The following is a 19,730-nucleotide window of genomic DNA, read 5'->3' on the forward strand; positions in this document are numbered from 1 at the left end:
ACCAAGGTGTTGGGTATCAGCCGATACGGAGTACTGATCTGATACCAGTCTGAACTTTCTAAACTGACTGTTCAGACTAGCAAATTATTATAGACCTGTATTTGTCTCAGACCACGGCTCAACAAATAGAATTGTAAATGTACAGCATCTCTGTGACGCTAAAGTTGTTTTCGTGCTGATTATTGAGTTTTGCTGCTAAATATTACAATAACAATAAAAGAGGGGGCTTTATCACAGGGTGTCTCTATTTCTTTTTTAATACAAATCTAATTGCACTTTTTCAAGTACAATATAAAACTTACAACTTCCATATTAAGAATTGTTGTATACAGATATGTGTTAAATGTCTACAGTTGTATAGATGATCAAGTGCATTAAATGCTATCTCACCTTTCTGCTATTTTGTGCAGCATCACATGATTACAGACACTCACAGAGAGAAACAATATGGTGGTTAGCATTCAAGCTAGTGGTAATAAATCATCATAATTCTATTAAAATGGATAAAAAGACATTCAATATTGGGTTTACTGGTGTAGATTTAATCATTAAAGTCCCCAAAAGACACACACGTTCCAGGCACGCTGAAAATGCTGCCGCATGGGGTTCAAAGGCATCAATAGCGTCAATGGAAAAACACAACGGCTAGCTTCAAGAGGAAAAACAAGTGAGAGGCAACGATTTATGGTTCAGAAGTTATCTTTTTTAAAAACTGTGTCACTTCTTGTCTTGTACGACAGCGCTGGTCTGATATCGGTATCGGATCAACCCTAATTATAAGTCCTTACTAGGGTTCTCAAAAGATTGTGTAATCACAATGAATCTAAGGATTTCAGGAGTTAATTGCAATTAATCACACCCTCTATATCACATCTTAAAATTCCACTATTTTGCTTTTAAAAATGTCCTTGTGTTATTTTAGATTCTTCTGCTGGCTTAAACTAAAGGTAAGTGACTTCGTGTTTGGATACAGACCTGCTTTTAAAGGTAGATCACAAATTATGACATGAACTGAACCATGGAAAAGGGAACTTGTTATGGATTGGAAAAGACATAAGTGAGCAATAAAAATGTAAATGTTTAATAGCATAAGGTTCAGATGACTTCTGACCTGTCTGCAAGTTTTTAGAGAGAAATGAGACATTCAGGAGCAGAAGTAGACCTATTTTATATCACTGTGGCTGCAGGGCGACATTATGGTGTCTTAATTTAAGTGTTGAAAGGGACATAAAAGCATGCAATTAATCACAATTTACATTAAATTTGATAGTCCAGCTGCATATGTAATATAAATAATGCTGATCATTTTGCTCACAAAGAATCATTCTTTCTGAATTCCAAAGAAAAAATTTAATGATTTTACAACTAAATAATGCAAATAATGTTCAGAGAAAAATCAAAGACACTTTCTGACTGTACAGGGGTTCTTTTCAATTCAAGAATGCCAATATAATTTTGGAGGTGTTTTTAAGTTTACTGTACAAAAATCTAAAAAAAAAAAAAAAAAAAAAAAAAACAGGTATGAAAAGGAGATGTGTTTTTATTATTTGAGTGATGTCGATGTTGATTTAAAAATACAAAATTCAACTTTGGTTTTCAAGAAAATGGTTTGGAAAGCTATGTTTGAGGCTTCAAAGTGTGATTGATTTATCTGTTGTTTTCTTTGAACTTCTGATGCTGGTAGCTTAATTGGAAAAGAAGGGTAGGCTTTTATAAGCATTTTGCTTATGTCACTGCTTAATGCATGACTGTTGACTGGTTAAACTTTCCACATCACGTATAATCTTTTGGCCTAAGTGATGACTGAATAAAATGCTACTACTACTAAAAACTCTTCCTCGGTCGATGAGTGGCACTCCTAAGAGGAAATGGCACCTTTTTGTCACCATCTCTCCCTCCTACTTTCACCTCCTCTCTGCCCCATCATCACTAGCTAGGACTTTAGTAGCTGCAGGAAAACCAGAAGTGATTAATAGACGGTGAGGGAGGAAAAAGGAGGACACAGAAATGGGTGGGGAGAAGGAGGAGAAAGGAGGGGGGGTGTGATGGTGCTTAAAGTGCAGACTCACATCTGCTTCAAAAAAAGAGGGACGTAAAGAAAAGGGAAAGAATTGGAGACACCTGGTTCTCGTCAGAGCACCCTCCACCCTGCCACACAGACACACTTTGAGGTTTGTTAGGATTTATCCTGCTTACATTTCTCCTCTGCTATGCATCATTTCATGTCTACACCCGTGCCCAGCACTTCAACAGAGTGCCCCACGGTCTCCACTGCTACTCTCACTTTCCCCCTTCTCTTTCCTCTCGCGCTACCACTCCTCTATTTGTTTTCTCTCCCCCTCTCTCTCTCCCTTTCTCTCCCTTCGATGATGGGGCAGAACTGGTCTTTGCCCCCTCTTCCTTTCCTACCCTCTCCCTCTCTCCTCTGCTCTGTTCATTCTGGGGAGGCAGACAAGCCACATTCCACAGGGAGGCCCAGGCGCCCTTTTCTGACACGTCTCAGCATTACACCCCTCCCTCTCATCCTTCTTTTCCTCCTCTCCAGCCCACCAGTGCACCCCCCTCTCCCCTCCACCCCAATGTGCAACCTCTTTGCCCCTACTTTTACCCCAAGTTCCTGTTTGTATGCCAAATCCCTCAAATAAATCCCCCCAAATATCTCTAATTGATCATCTACCTGTGTCCCTCTTCTTTTGATCAATCTGTCTCTGAAGAACAAACGAAGTGACAGAGTTAAAGACAGACAGAGATGCTGAGAGACAGACAGAGGGCTGAGAGAGGCCAGTGAGGGCTTTGACGGCTAGAGATGGCTGTGATTCCTCGCAGGTTCCCAAGGGGCCAAAGGAAAAAACAGCTTTGTGTTCTGACAACATCGCACTGTTCCTGCATGTGGATGTGTGAGTGTGCAAGGGTGTCTTTTCTGCTCTACTGCGCACTGGCACTGGTGTTTAAGCACCAACTCTGGTCTTTACTACACTCTCAGGTGAGGGAGTTGAGCATGGAGGAGAGAGGGACAAGAGGATGAAGAAGAGGAAGAGGTAAATAAGAGCAGGCTCATGTACAGGTGACCAGTGTTAGCAAAGAGGCAGTCTGCATCAGGCAGTATTGATTTTATGAGTGTTGAGTACAAGCTGAAAATACAGCCTTTTGAAGTTTCAATAAATCAAGACTTATGATGGAATAATGGAGAGAAAAAGCTAAGCTCCAGTGAGGAACGTCCTAGGGATGCATGATACTGGAATTTTGCCAATATCCAATGCAGTGTTACAGTGTTACAATGTCATTTAGCAGATGCTTTTGTCCAAAGGATGCTGGTGGAGCAGGCGCCCTTATACAGAGAGCATAGTCCTCAACCCCTTGACACAGGATTGATTCCCACTCTTGTTACTGATTGGTGCATGTCTTCCCTCATTCTCTCTACCCATGTTTCCTGTCCTATCTGCAAAAAAGTAAAAAGTTCAAAAAATAGGAAAGAAATCAGCCTCGTCATTGATGATCTGGTTTGCTTTTGTGACTCATGGAGAGGCATCAGTATCAACTTGGCTTGTTCACTGACAGCTAATAACTAATAACAGGAAACTTGATGTTTGCAGGATTTAAAACATTACATGCATGACTGTCAGAATTTAAAATTTGTGAAAATGTCTTTGGAATTTCAGTTTACATAAATGAAAAAAGCTGAGAACATTTTTCACCTTAGCTTATACAAACTCAATGAGAAGAAATGGTCTGTGTGTGAAACAAGAAATAATCTTAGAGCAGGCTCTGTGTTTAAGAGCTTCATGTTGTGAAAATTAACAAGACAATAATAACAAAGGATATTCATTTTCTGATTTCATTTTCTATTTTTAAAACCAACTATCTTAGACTCTTATTTTGTATAATTTCAACTATTTTTGTTATTTGACTTCGTCTTAATTTCTGATTAAAAAGTGCTGTAAGCTGGTCTTAGAAAAGAACAGTTACCAAGAAAAAACTGAGACATATATGGGTACGTAAACACCCCGATTAATACGAAATATTGACACTACTTACAGTATAAAAGTGTTAAGTAGATGTATAGAAAAGTTGAAAATAAATGTCTGAAAAAAGAGGTTTTCAGGATTATAATCATAAATCCTTGTCCTCTTGTAAAGAGCGCTAAAATGTACTAGTATATATGTTATTGCAGAGTGAATATACACAGAAAATGAACATAAACATATTCTAAACATTAACTAATCATATACTTGCTTAACAGTATAGTAAAACAGCCATAAAGTGGCACAGTGCTGGAGTAGCAGAAAGTGTAACAGTGCAAGTGTTACAAAAAATATCCCTGGTAGAGGGAGGACACACCTCTGCCTCATGACAACTCAAATCTGTTCAATCAGTGCAAATTGAGCAGAACAGAGAGCTCTAAATAAAGAACTGCTACAATAAACGTCTGTGTATTTTTGGCTTTATACAGTATGAGGGTCTGACATATTTTTGCAGAGGTGAGGGCTGAGATCTAGAGGAAAGGTTGTGCTTGTCTTTCACGGTCCACGGCGGATAGACGGAAAAAGAAGTACAGTGAGAGAGAGGAAGAGAAAACGATGGAAAGTGAGAGGGAGGTATGTTTGTGGTTGGTAACCCGCTCAAGAGAGGAAATACCAGCGTGCACACACACACATACACACAGGTGCAAAAACATGGAGAGCAGAGACACGTCCGAGAGAAGAAAGAGGTGCTTTGTGTGAGCTGCAGGTTCACTGTTTATGTGTGCGGGTGTGTGTGTGTCCTCGGATGAAGGTTGCTGAGGAAGCAGGGTGAGGATGCAGTCAGGGGGGAGGAGGAGAGGGGAGACTGGGACAGAAATGAAGGGCCTTGAGTGTTCTTCATTCACCTAAAGCTCCATCATTATAATTAGGGGGGAATAATTTTAGCAGCAGGGAGGAAACCCTGATTTTTTCTCTCTCTCCTGGGTTTCCTCAACTACGGACTCAGCTGGTGGAACCCACACTGACCCTCTGTGACGGGCAGACACCACACAACACTGACATGCACACAGAATAGGAGGGGGAGTTATTAATGTTTGATACATGGTAGGGACGAGAACTGAAAACCAGTACCAACTTGGAACTGGTGCCAACACCTCCTTTACCTGTCAAGCTAAATCAAAACACAGGTGATTCATTTTGGTACCCTACCATAATTTGATTCTGTTTCATAAAACTCCCAATTTTGATAATCTAGATGGATCACCATTGGTTTCTATTCTTAGGGAGGGAGATATCATACATGAATGTTGGCACTGTGCAGTCTTTTGGCAAGCTAGTCTCAATAGAAAAGATGATTTGTAAACGATCAGACCATGCAAGAACTACAAGTACTAACTTCTGTCTTTTCTATGTGTATTTCTTGAATTTTTCAGTCTCATTATAAAATGTTCTTAGAGGTATGAAAGCAGAGATGCTCTCAGCAGGAGCAGCCTCTCTTTGGATCAAACAGATGAAGGAGGAAAAGAAATTGTCTGATTTTTAACTATGGGGAAAGTCCCTTTCCTTCTCAGTTGTTGGAGATGTTGCCCTCTCTGTCCCATTAACAGACCTCTCTATCCTGCAGTTGGTGGTTAATCTAACACAAGTAACATGTTTAAGAGCAGGGGTGAACCTAGATTTTTTGCTTAGGGGACCCAGGCCCTTAAAAAAGGGGGTGGGGGTTGGGGGGTGTTAAGTTTGTTTGCTCATAAACAACTGATAACCTTGTTTTATTGAAATACATAACTTTATAATTTAAACGTTATTTTTTAAAAAGACAACAAATAATAAAAAATAGTAGTATCACACAAAATTAGCAAGTACAAGTGGACTTAAAAGTTTATAAGTCAGGAAAAAATTAGTCAATAGAAAAAATAATTAGGTTTTCTTTTAAGGTTTTCTTAAGAAATTATGAAAATTTGTTTATAGCGTTTTTGTTTTAACATTTAATACGGTGCTCAGTTTGAAGTGTAAAGTTGCCTTTGCATCTTTAAAAGTATTTTTAAATTTTGCTGACCATTATCATATTTTTTTTCTCTTAGAATATGGATCCAGGTACCATTTTAAAATTCTCTATTTAGCACAAGTATAGTTTAAAAAAAGGAACAATACCCAACTCTTATACTTGCTCATGTAGTCTCTAGAGTTCTCTAATAATCCATGCAGCAGTTGGAATAAATACCACATCAGTGAATGAGTGTGTTTCCATCATTAGACGACAACACTAAGCCCACATTTTTGTGCAGCTGTGGACAAATGACTAATGTAGAGACCTCTGTGTGTGCATGTTTATATTAAGTGTGAAGGCAGGGGACCTAGAGAGAGCTAAGAGAGAAAAAGTCATGTGCATTTCTGAACAGAGTGAGAAATAAAAATGTCGAATTTCATCCAAGAAGTTCCGGGAAGTTTGGAAATTCCATTTGAGACAGTGGCCAGTGATGTGTTGGGGGGAGGGGGGTGGTGGTGACGCATAGGAGGTGAGATAAATAAGAAAAACTGGAGACACCACACGCTGACGTGTCTAATGCACATAAACAGCACTTCATGGATCAGTGAAAATAAAACTGACACCCACACACACTCTCCAAGGCCTGTATCAAGGCTGTGTGCACACTCTATTGTGAGAGTCTGATCCCAAAATAAGTCTAAATGGCCTCACCAAGTTTAAAGGTATGTTTTTTTTTTTTTTCACAGCCAAAAATATGTAATAACATGTCCCTGGAGGCCTTATGTGAAGTAATTATTACGTTGAACTTTGTCCTAGTGGAATTAGTTGGCACATTATCAACAGTGGATAATTAAAGCACAGACAAGCCAACTTGTCAAACTTTTCACAGCTTGCACATAAACGCCTGACAATTACCTGAGTTTGTCTGACTACGTGCTGTCACATCTGTAGATTATGTAATGTCCCGGTGTGTACATGCTGTTCTAGACAATGTACTGTACATATGCACAATTGGCGAGTGTTGCAAAACTAGTTTCACAAGCACGTATACACAGGTAGATCAGTAAACACACATATATATATACACACCTGTTGCTGTTGCAGGTGCAGTAAGTCGACCGGGCTGATCTCTCCGTTGGTGTCTCCGTTGGACCCACCCTCTCTACCTCCCCCTCCATCCGATTGGCTGCTAAGGCTGCTGACTCCGTTTTGGTTGGACGGCGTCGTTCGAATGGTCTCAGAGGCTGATTCCACCATCATCACTGGCACCTGAGAGGGAGCGGGAGGAGGGTTTAGGAAGGGGGGGTTGAGGTTGTGTGGAGGGGGGAGACAAAACACACAGAGTGAACAAAAGTGACCTGGGCAGTTAGAGCAGAAAGCCTGCTCCCATCTGAGTGAACAAACAAGGCAGGAAAGTAAAGTAAACACACGCAGAGATACAGAAGTGAATTGTGTGGGTTTACTGCACACGTGTACTTTGAGGAAAAAGGGCTTTTTGGTCATGAACCGCCCACACACAAACATGCCCAAGTGGCCACAAAGCAACACCTGAAGCAGACACTTTTTTGTCTGTATGTAGATGTGTGTCTGGGAGCGTACGCATGGATTAGGATCAGACATGTGGCAAATCTAAACTGACAAGGCTGTTAATACTCGGCTATATAGTTAAATAACACAGACATTTCACCAATAATCAGAGGTGGCATGTGTGCGCCGTGTGAGAGCCCTGAGCAGGTTGCTCTTTGAGACAGATCCGTTTGATGCACCTTCATAGGGCCTCTCTAATTAGAGCGTGTTCCCTCCACAAAACCCCGACAAAACGAGCCGTTCCTGGATGTGTTGTTGTTTTTGAGAAACAACGCCTCGCAAACACACAGGCGCATTTGCCATCGTTAGGAGCCCGAGCGTGGGAGAGAGAGAGAGGGAGAGGAGACGCACAGACACACACAACGGGTGCAGAGGAACACATACAAGGCAAGCTAATACAAAACAAAACAAACCTTCAGACAAGCACGCAGGGCTCTGAACTCCTAATGACAAGCTCAATCTCGTCTTTCTGCCTCATCCAGTTTTAGAAATTAACACACACAAGCGCCTAGTTTTTAAGGGGAAACTTCTGATGCTTTCATTTCAGCAACCCAGAACGGGTACACAAAACGCCATCGAGGCATCGCAGCTGCTGTCTTTTTGTGTGCAACTTTGTGTGTGTGTGTGTGTGTGTGTATGCACGCAATTTCTGAGGCGTACAACCCATGCCTTCTGGGGAAACAATAAAAGGCATTTCATGAGAGAATCTAACTTTTCTTTTCCTCTGAGACAGGAGAAGGTGAACCTCTGTGTGGTTGTGTGTGTGCAGGGGTAATTTTTTTTTCCCTCTGACAGCAGGTGATGGTGTGAGAGAGCGCTGGTGGCTCTGTTAATGGAATGCTGCCAGATGCTCACTAAGGGACGGGGACCTGAGAGTGTTAGAGTGTGTGCAGGTGGACAGGCTGCTGCAGGGAACGCTAGTTAAAGAGTCAATTCACCCAAAGGCCTGAAAAAAATGTGGTTTTACACGTAGTGTGTAACTAAGTGGATCGTTCAGCTTTATTTTTCTGAGTTTTAAAGGCAACTGCATCTACAGTTTAGCTGCTGGCTTAGTGTTGGGAAGACTGATGGAATTATTGCTTGTGCTTTGCACTGAAAGATACTCAAAATGTAACTATTTTGCATCTTATCTGTAATGCATTATTTTCCTATACATGATGCATGTCATTTCTAGTGAAAGAATTACTGACCAGCAAGTATTTGATATTCCCTACTGGTTCTAAAAATATACTTAAAGCTTCCGCTTTTGGTTTCATTTGGAGCAGAGCGTATTCCAAGTATTGCTTTTACAGTTTATTTCAATTTGGAAGTTACTGATATCTTACTTCTCCTTTCACTCTTGGATGCCTTCTGTGTTTGCAAACTGCCCTGTGAGTTTCATACCCTTATATGGGGAAAATGGGGGGCGTGTCTCTATGCTAATTAGGAGAAATGAGCACATGCTTCCAGTTTACAAGCACGTGGTATTCATCAACTAAAGAACACAGGTGCAAAAAACTCAGTAGATTAAGAGCATGTCATGAATCCCACATAGATTTCTCTTACAAACTCTCTTCTGTACAATTCTTAAAAAAATCTTAGGAGGATACTGGTGAATGAGGCTCACTGAGTCTTGGTCTTAAAAATTCCAACTTCCCTGGAATTTGCAGCAGTTTGTGCATATTAAAACTCTTTTTCCAAATGCTTTGATTGAACTGCGGCACTTCTCCTCCTTATCGACTCTCCTGTGTCCCTACTGGCACCCGTCCTCCTGTGAAGTTCAGACTGAGAAGTAGAGCGTTATTGTGACATTTAAAGCTAGTCACTTAATCTCCAACCTCTCCCTCCCTCCATTCTCCTTCCCTTCTTCTCTGTCCAGGCCCCCTCGCTAGGTCAAACTGCTCCCTGAGGTAATATTATGAAGCCAGGCATAGTGCAGAGTGATCAACAGATCTGGCCCTACACTCCACTGACTTTGCGCGGCAGTAGAAACTCCTCACATCATCACACGTCCCACTAAGCATGAATCACCGGTCTGCTATCCGGTCGGCCGACACTCTACTGCGCTGTGCTGTAATGTACTGTACGCCCATCTGCTTCTTACTCTTCCTCATTGACCTTATTAGCAATGAGGGGAAGAGGAGAGATAAAGACAGACGGAGGGATGGAGCTTGCAGGTGGACAAGGACCTAATGGGAAAGTGCGGAGTGTGTTAAAAGACGTGAGCGCATGCCCTCTCCATCACACATACAGGCGCAGCGGTATGCTCGTCTAAAGGGTGTGTACTCTGTCATATCCTGTAATGGGTGTATATAAGCTGGTGTAATGGAGGTCGGGAAAAAGGCAGGGGCATAAATCTACCCTGAAGTCTCTGATTAGGGCTATGATATGCACCCACACTGCTTTAAGTTTAAGTGTTTCTGGCAGCGAAGAGGAGCAGCCCGTGCAGAGGCCTGCCTCGACCCGCCGCTCACTCCTCTCTATGAGTCGTTCTACATGCTCAGACCCCCTCCAGCTGAACCCCTGACCTGAGAGTGTGTTGGGAGAGACATTCCCACTACCCCGAGGGGACGAGCGAGCAAGGGAGGGCGGGAGAGAGCAGTGCAGATCAGAGAGATAAAGAATGCGTTTGGAGGAGAGGGAAATAAAAGGCCTGCTTTGCCTTTTAATTGGGATGGAGGAGAGAGGAGGGGAAATGGGACTCAACATGTTTCTGATGACTCTAGTGTACATTTGTGTGGTTGTGTGTTTGTCTAAGAGGCTGACACCTTCCTTTGTACTGTAATGGATTAGCTCACAGCGAGCGTTGGCTCTGTGTGTTTATGTGTGTGTCGGGCGTGATTGATGAGCACAGAGGAGCTGGGGATGAGTCTTGTTTCGACACGTATGCTTGTTCAGATGTTCCCGAAAAGTTTAGCACTAATAGCAATCAAAACTCTCCCTCCTCTCCTTCCTTGCCCCACTCTTTTTTCTGGGTGTGTGGAGTTCAAACGAGCCGAGCCAAATGCCCAGTGAGCTGGCTTGCAACTGCTGACTCTCAGGCTTTGTCAGGAGGGATTGGTTCTGTCAGATTCCTCCTGGTCACAGCTCGTCACGGCTGTAAAGCCCTGGACCGTATTCCCCCTTTTCTGCAAATGTGTGTGTTTGTGAGCAAGCGAGTTGTGTACAGTGTGTATTTATGTGTGCATCTGTGTTTACAGCAGCTTAGTGAGATAATAAGTCTTTATCATGTTATGCCTCATGTGGGAATATTTGCAGCGGTCCCAGAACGCCTGTTCTGTTTCCTCCGCCTTGCATCAGCTCGCAGGAACGCTGCTTATTAGGCAAAGAACTGAGGGAATAAGGGTTGGAGGGGGAGGGAGGGAGGGAGAGAGCGAAGGAGGGGGCAAGGAAAAAAAATGTCTGTACCAGTATCTACACTCAATCATCTAAATACTTTCATCTGACTCTTGAATTATCTTTCTCCTACTCTATACATGTTGTCTTTCTCCCTCTGGTTATGCCTGGTAACTAGTGGCAGGTTCAACCTGGAAAAACATTAAAGTTTGCACCCTGAAATAGAATCCAACATCAGTTTGTTTCTATCATCTTTGATAGTTCAATCAATATTTGTGAGCAAGACTAACACTCTTCCCGGAGACAGATATCAGAGGGACTGGAAGCTGTAACCTGTTTTGTAATCAGGAAACAGAATTTGTAGAAGCGTCTGTTGACAATGAGCGTCTGTGTGTGGATTCATAAAATATTTGGCTTAGCTGTGACACCCAAAGGGGCTTTATTTCGTTATAATTGACTGTCACCAGCTAGAAAACACACATGAAAAAAATTACCCCAGGTTGCTGTCAATGTGTCAACAAAATGTTCTATTTTCTGACAACGGAGAAGCTCAAAGAATCATCCCTTAAAAGCAACATGAAATGTTTTATACCTTGCAAAGATTCTGCATTGATGAGCATAACATAGTTAAAACCTGCACACCCATTTTTCATACAAACTCACCCTGCAAGCTGTCAAAGACTGCTCAACTACATAAACCGTGACACCAGCCCTAAGGGGATCTTCTTTAACCCCAAACCCCAGAACAAACCCAACAATCAGGTCTGGGCTCTCATGTCTTCATTAATCACTCCTTAGGTGTGTGAAAGATGCAACCAGACAAAAAAAAAGACAACACAAAATAACTAAAATAGCAAGGCATCTAATGATGTTGTGGGTTTGACTGTAAAAAGAAACAATAAAAAAACAGATTGTACTGTAAACTTTCCAGTTATGATACTGCAGGAGATACAGGCTGTGCTTCTACTACAGTATATGGCTTCATCTTATGTTTCACTTAAAGTAGATATTGCTAAGCTAAAGAGGCTTCCCTGGGCATGTAAGGGCAAGTTTATTCTCACATGCAATTAAATTAATAACTGACAGACAATAACTTTCTGAAGTTGGCATCTGCATAATTGCATTTCAGAGGCTGTAAAATGTAGATATTTCTCACCATTTTCCCCTTCATTAATCACTATTTGTTAACTAATTGCTAACAACTACAGCTCCACTCTCTTCCTTTATTCCAGTTAGTTCCTTGACTTTTGTCTCCTGAAGAATGACAAAGAGAGGCAGAAAGAAAGGATAGGAGGGATATCTGCGTGGCATTTTTAAGCTGACGTGTAGCTCTTTTAGCTTCAATAAAAGAGAATGAGGTCACAGAGAAGCTAAGAAGAAATAACACACACATATTCCTTCCTCAAGCTAGCACACACTTCAAAAACAAACTGCACAAATTCTTTTTCCACCTCTTCCCTGTCCAAGTTTGGTTGTTTCCTCAGCAGCTGGCCATTTCTGCGCAGTAGCCAGACTCTTGCAGCAGGAAAACCAGAGTAAAGCAGCCAGGTATAGTCTTCCACACAGTGCTAAAGCTAGCAGCTATAACTACACTGCTCCAGGCTACTCTGGCTGGGAGCCAGCGCTAACAGGTTGGCTAACAGCGAAAGGGCTAATGCTAGATGTCTGCGGCTGCCCTGGCCCTGCTCCAGTGCTAACAGGTGAACTCCATTATCCCACAGACTGATAGTCAGTCAGATGTGGGCCAATATCTACTACAGGCTGGCTGGCTGGCTGGCTGGCTTCAAAGAGCATCATGAGCCCGAGAGAAAAGCTAGCAGGGCTGGCCTGTAGTCTGACCTGCAGCGTGCTGTGCAGCTGGCTAATGCAGAAGCCAGTGCTGGTGTCAGGGAGTGGAGGGAAGAAGAGAAGGGCTCAGAGTGCAGATGATAAGACAAGCTCCTGCTATATAAACATGAGGAATTCTTCCATACATCTGCAGGAGTGTCTGCCATATGGTCATCAGTCTGTCTGGGCGTTTAAGTGAGTTTCATGAGTGCACGTAGCCTCTGCATGTGCATGTATCGACTGTACAGTTTGTAACCTGCCATATATGTTCTTTCCACCTCCTCTCTGTCCATGTGTGTGCGTGTCCAAGTGTGAATTGTGTGTCTGCTCGCCCGCCTGTGAAGACAAAGTCCCTGTTTACAGAGCCCATAAAGATTAGCCTCCCTCGGTCAGGTGGGTTCTGGAGCCATAGGTAAACACACAGCACATTCCGCACCGATGAGATCGCTCCGTATGTGTGTATGACCGGGGCAAACATACACTCCTGCCTTCACCTCGACCCTTCCTTTTAGAGTGCAGTAAGTGATTTACCAGCTTGCAGACCTGCTGTCTGTTTCAAAAAATACTGGAGACGCAGACACAAAGACACACACAAATATTTGTAAAAGGAGCGGACTTCATGCACACCTCATTTATCTGAGCCTAAAATCACGGGTTGTACATTCCTAAAGAGGTAAGGCTTGAGTGCATGTGCATGTGCACGCTCCTGTGTGCCAGTTGGAAATCATCCTGTGATCATGAGGATGAAAAATCCCCCTTTCCCCCTTCATCCCCCTCCCCCTCTGTCCTGAGAGGTAATGGAGGCCGAGGTCAGGTTATGACAGTCCACGCGGCTAATACTCAGATTGTATTTAACATGGTGGAACAGAGGTGAAGAGGGGAGGTGCTAGAATGGAGGGCAAGAGGGGAGAGGAGCCTGGAAAAAAATAAAGAGGCGACGTGCCTTTATTTGGATCTGAAACCAGCTAGAGCGCCGCGGAGCAATTAGCAGCTCTGTCCTATGAGAGCTCTTTATTAGAATGACCTTCAGTGTGAGGGTGGAGGGAGGGAGAGAAGGGGGGGAGATGGAGAGAAAGAGAAGGGAAAAGAAAAAAGAATGTGAGAGGAACATATGAAAAGGTGTCAGTAGGGAAATGGACAAATGACATGAAGGTGAAACAGACGAGTAAACTGAGTCTTAAGTACATTGAGATTTAATTTTCGTATTTGCGCAACAGATGTGTCAAGCAGACGGTGTGTGGTGAATTTGATCTGTTTGATCCTCAGGTCAACCTGTAGCAAAACCAGGCTGACATGGGCAGCAAGACTTTCTGAAACACGCACAAGCAAACACAATTTTGAGTCTTCTCAGGTCTGACCTGTGAAAAAGAAATGAATTCTCACATCTATTAACCTTATTGAAGTGGACTGCCACTCAGTTTGTTTCTATCCAAAAAGAAACCCCACATTCTTCAATGCGTGAAAAGACAAAATTGTAGAATAAATATCATGGGTGTTTTTTTCTGAAGAGGTAATTTTGTTTTTGTTGCCTTGAGGTTGTAAATACTTCCATGTATAATCAAAATGTACATTACAAAGAAGATAAGGAGAAAAGATTACCTGTGTATGAGTAACAGCCACTTGCTATAATAAAGGGTTACAATGGAATCAGAAAAAAAAAGCTGGTGTGAAAAATATAAATAAATAAATATCAAAGTGGACATGATATAATTTTATACATCGGCTTTCAAGTTGGGCACTTTGCATTTCCTAGTTAATTAATAGATTGGATCAGAGCGAGTTTAATCAAATATAATTGAATAAGTCCACAGTATTAAAAAAACAGGCCAGACTTTAAAGGAGACATGCAGAGAAAACGATAGCATGTCCACTTTTTAAATTAATTGAATTTTAGTACTTTTGAACTTGGTCCAAGCTGCTACAGAGGTAATTAATTCACATCGTTTCCAAAAGTGCTAAAACAAGATGATATTATCCCTGAGCATCCAGTATGGACACACGTTCCTTTTTCTCTCGAAAAAAGCTAAATAAAAAACCCACACTGTTGCACACCAGTGACGGTCTCTAATGTATTCCATCTAATTGTTAGTTTTCACTTCTTCCTTCTCTTTTCTCCTTACTTTTTGTCTTACAGGCCAAAAACTAAAATATTAATAATTTCTAAGGCGGTTCTCATTGTATTAAAAAATGTCTCCTTTATAATTTATCAGAGAAAGAAAAATCTTTGTTATAGTGACAAGCATGCTAATTAATAGAAGGAGAAGGAACATTGAGAGAAGTCATACTAATTTGGAGCGTGCTAATATTAATAGAATAATTTATGGCACAGTATAAATAAATTAATAGAGTATTTCGTTTGAAAAAGGGATGCCTTCAATTCAATTTAAGAGGAGTGAGCAAAAAAAAAGTCTGCCTCTTGGACAAGGACATTAATAACAGTGCTTTATCACCAGAAGAGAAAAGGAAGAGACAAACTAAACATGCACTGTTCACTTTTAAAATGCATCAATATTTCAGGCGGCTAATGAAATTTGGATGAGCAACACTTGTATTTTCCTGCCTTGTTATTTTCATTTGCTGTTTAAGGACTTTTTGACGCATACATTTGTGCAGAATCTGCAAGAGGCAGAGTATTTAGCTTTTTTCTCCCTGTTTAAGTTAAATGAGATGCTTCTTCCCTTTGGCTTCATGTAAACTAACAGCTGTGTGTTAGGCAGTGGGCAAGAGAGGTAGAGAAAAAAAGATGGAGAGAAAGAGAGTAACAAAGATGGAGAGTGAGACAGAGAGAGAAGTGGACTGGGTCATTACCATCCTTATTACTCCTCATTAAAATACACCCATCACAAAGACATGCAGCTGTGTGTGTGTGTGTCTGCACGCACAAGCATGTGGCCAAGAGAGCTGGCACATGTGCACGCGTTTCTGGCGCTCCTGATGTGCACATGTGTGTCCTTATGCAAAAGTGACAAAAAAAGAACAATATAATTGGAGAAATGTACGCAGTAATAATAGGTATTCAGAAAATGATAATTCATATTAAACAGGGTGCACAAAGTCAGCCTCATTTGCATGTTTTAGATTATATGCATTTCAAAAGTAATTTCCGCAGGGCATATGAATGACATTAATTCCCGGGCGGGTTCTGCTATAGACCTCAAACTATCAAACACTCAAACATTTAACAGATGAGAAAAAAAGAGGGAGCTGGTGCCTTGGCAAGGGGAGATTTCAAGGTTAAAGTATTTGAATGTGAATTTTTAAACTTCTGTCTTGGTTTGTTTAAAGTTGCTCCACAGCTAGACTAAGAGTTCCATTAATTTGGAGACTCAGTAAACCACAGATTTTTTTTTCTTACTCAGCTGTATGTGTGCATACATGTGTGCGTCTGTGAGTGTCTGTGTGTTCCTGTACCAGTCCGAGAATGACACCTCTCCTCCTAATCCAGCACCATTTCCTCAGCAGTAAGCCTGAATCGCTCTGACTCACTTTTATGTGAGTCATGTGCTTGTGTAACTCCAGAACCAGACTAGATCCAACAAAGCAAACGAAAAGACAGAGCTGCAAAAGACCGCAGTAATTGACCCCAACTGATGGAGTGTGGTGGAAAGAAAAAGCGATGAAAAGGGAGAGAAAAAGCAGGAAAAAAGGGGAGACAGGGGTAGAGAGATGGGAGGAGGGGGGAGGCAGAGGGTTCCCTCTCCTCGTGAGGAAGACCCAGGCACAGGAAACAGGCGGGATGAATGTGTGGAAAACTCTGGATGCCACAGAAAACATTCTTCTCTTATTAGGGAATCTGGTGTGCAGCCACATTATAGCGCCTGACTCATTACTGCATATATGTGAGTCTATCAGACACAGCATCAATATGTTCTCCACCTGTTAGTCTTGCTAAGATTTGGCCAACACACAAAGTTGCAGCCAGAGTGGAGGGAGGAACGTGGAGAACTGAAGCGCTCAGCATGTGTGTGTCTTGTTTGTGGTTTGTCTTCATCTGTAAACAGAGCTGCTGTTGCTGTGAGTATGTTAACATGTCATTATCTCATTAAGAATTGATGGCTTCTGTGCAGAGGGTTCAAGCTGTTTTGTTTGCAAGTGTTCGCTGCTTGATATTGTACAAACACAACAACCACAAAACACACAGATCCTACAGCGCAGCAAAGGAGATGGAAGCAAAGTTTTTTTCAAGATTTATTTTTGGGCATTTTGTGCCTTTATTTTGATAGAGGAGGACAGCGGATAGATTCGGAAACAGGGATGAGAGTGGGGAGAGACATGCGGCAAAGGGCAACAGGCTGGATTCGAACCCGGGTCACTCGCATACATGGTGCGCGACTTGAAATCACTCGACCATCTGGGCGCCCGGAAGCAAAGTTCTTGTTGCTTCGACACGTATTTGCACACTTGTTTGAGAGAATCCTTGTTAAGAGAGTTAAGAAAATACACTGATGGACAAAAGTGGCACTTCTCTCTCCTCATCCCTGGCTCCTTCTCCTGTCATGTCCCCCTGCCCACCTGTTTTGTTCCTGATGTTTAAGCACTCTCACTGATGTGAAGCATTTTGTGTAGCAGACTTCAGAGAGTGAAAAGAAGGAAGCAAGGAGGGTTAGGGAGCATATCTAAGGGCCGTAAAAGTGGGCTAATTGGGGCCTGGGAAACATGTTTGTTTTCGCGTTCTCATTCTTCTCCCCCCTTCTCTTTGGTTTTTTTCTCAGCCAGTCACAGCAGATCTGTTCATCTGTGAAGGACGAGCGGGGAGAGCAAAGAGGATTAGGTACTGTAAGACACAAATCGTTGCGCGCACATGCACGTATGGATGTGTATGCGGCAGGCAGATCTAGCATGCCATAAGGCAGCTGTGGGGTGTGCATGTTATCGAACAAGATCTGTCTGTCTTAACCAAGTGACCATCAGAGTGCAGGGTTCTCTGTTGGTCCACTCTGCCTTATCGATACGCCGCTGCTGGTCCTATTCAGCTACAAAAAAGATCTCCTACTGCTGCAGCTCAACACTCAATCAATGTTATGAGCAATGCAGACACACTGCTGCTAAACAGACCAGCTCCTGCCTTGAAAAGTCCGCCACCGTACCAGCTCCCACAGGCTTGGATCGTTCACCTAATGGAGGTCTCCACTGGGGCCCCCAAAGGCCGCCTAACTGCCAAACAGGCCCCTGAGGATTCAATTCCCTACTCTCTTCTGACATCACTCTATCTCTCTTTCTCATCAACCTCTGCTTTAATCTTGATGCTGGCTTTTCCACATGTGAGCATTTGTAGAAGTGTTTCTTCTGCTGAATGTAAAACGTCCAGTGAGAGTGTTTCAGGTAGGAGAATAGGAGAGAAAAAATCCCCCTCCTTCTTCCTCCCCCTGAACTTTGTTGCCGGGATCCCTCACCACATGACTCCTGACGAGTCATTCTCTTCGCCCCTGCATTTGTCTACTTTAATAACAGTGAAAATAGCAAGAGATGAGAAAAAAACAGGGAGCAATGGAAAAGAACCTGCATATTTGTCATTTCCAATTGTTTACCTTTTTTACGGCAAATTGATTTTTACATCTCCTGTTACTGGAAGCTCTCTGGGCTCGGCTGCCAGGCCTGTCTGGCTCTGGCCTTAGCTGCCAAGCCCCGTCTCTGCACGGGCTTTATGACCTGGCTCAGGGGAGGACTTTTAAGGCTTTCAACTCACAAGTCATTTCAATGATACAATACTGCTTTTGTCCTCACCACCTTTGTTGTTTTCTTTCTCTCTCTTTCTCTGCCGCCTCTGACTCGCTCTCCCTTTTTTCTTCGCTTTTCATCTTTCACTCTCTTAATCCTCTGTGTGAGTGCAAGCAGCTTTTTTTTCTTGTCCAAACCTGCTTGTTTGCAGAAAAGGTGGACCTGTTGCATCATGACAATAAAACAGAAACAAGTAGGAAACACACACTGAAAGCGTCCAGCTGACATCTAAGGCCTTGTGTGGGGCAAGCCTGCTTGAAGCAGGATAGAGTTTCTCTGTGGTGGCAGGGCGGTGCGCTGTGGTTCCCATCTTCCTGGGTTCTGGTAGGACTGAGGTTTGCCTGCAGGGACCTCCAGTGAGCCCGGCAGCAGGTCTGTGCTAAACCGAGGCCAGAGCCAGAAATAGTCGTCAGGCCCTAATGGTGTGTTTGTAAGGGCGAACCCAAACAAACAACCTGTAGTTTGAACTGAAGGATCGAGTGAAGCTCCGGCCAGATGCTGTACAACGGGAGAAACACACACAAACACACAGCGTGTATGTATACAGAGGAGCCGTGGCTGAAATAGACTTGTGGCAAGAAGAAGTGCACCACCAGTGTACCTCCAAGACTAAAGTCAAGGCTTCAGCGCACATGTCTGGACTTCTGCCTCACACACAGTCTATATGTGTGGGTCTGGGCATGTGTGTTTCTGAGGATTTCTCTACATATTCACTCTAATGAGAGAAAATGGCCAGAAAACCTCTTCTGTAATTACTCCCTGAGGAGCGGTGTTTCAGCACGGCCTCGGTGCATAAACAAATACATGCTGGCACACTCACACATACAGTAACAGCATGAGTCTGACATTTAAATGTGCTCACCTGTGTGTGCATATTGGAGATTGTGTGAAAGGGAATGTGAAAATAATACAGATAATAGTATCATATCATGACAGAAGGTAAGGACATGTGCTAATTAGAGCTCAGGTAATAGTGTGTTTGTGTCCGTGTGTAGTAAAGGGGATTTAGTAAACAACATTAACACCATTCACCTCAAAATTAGACCCTTCTCAACTTCGCCTACACACAGTGGTTGAACTCAAACTGATCTCTCCAAACAACAGATCTAAATGGAGCTTTGACACAAAAATTCGCTGCATGCCTGAGTTTGTGTGTCTTTCAGAGTGAGAGAGGAGGAGGCAGGGAAGAGATAATGCGGCACACATAAGGTCAATGTTATTATGAATTTGCTGTCTTTGTCACACTGCATCAGTTCTGACTTTTCTGGATTTAATAGAGCTTTTAATTCATCCAATGTTAGCCTGCAGCAGCTTTCAACAACTACAATAGTCTT

At 42.6% G+C, this 19,730-nt stretch overlaps 1 protein-coding gene across 2 annotated transcripts in view; it reads right to left on the reverse strand.

Annotated features, from left to right (window-relative positions):
• Positions 1 to 19,730, reverse strand: part of foxp4 (forkhead box P4) — a 114,004-nt gene that overhangs the window by 73,084 nt on the left and 21,190 nt on the right. For both annotated transcript variants that reach the window (XM_041782601.1, XM_041782600.1), the window contains exon 2: positions 7,039 to 7,218. In XM_041782601.1, the coding sequence (XP_041638535.1) occupies positions 7,039 to 7,209 (171 nt within the window). In that variant the 5' untranslated portion in view covers positions 7,210 to 7,218. The remainder of the gene's footprint in view (positions 1 to 7,038; positions 7,219 to 19,730) is intronic.

This window comes from Cheilinus undulatus, linkage group 3, assembly GCF_018320785.1.
Source record: "Cheilinus undulatus linkage group 3, ASM1832078v1, whole genome shotgun sequence".
NCBI classification, from domain to species: Eukaryota; Metazoa; Chordata; class Actinopteri; order Labriformes; family Labridae; genus Cheilinus; species Cheilinus undulatus.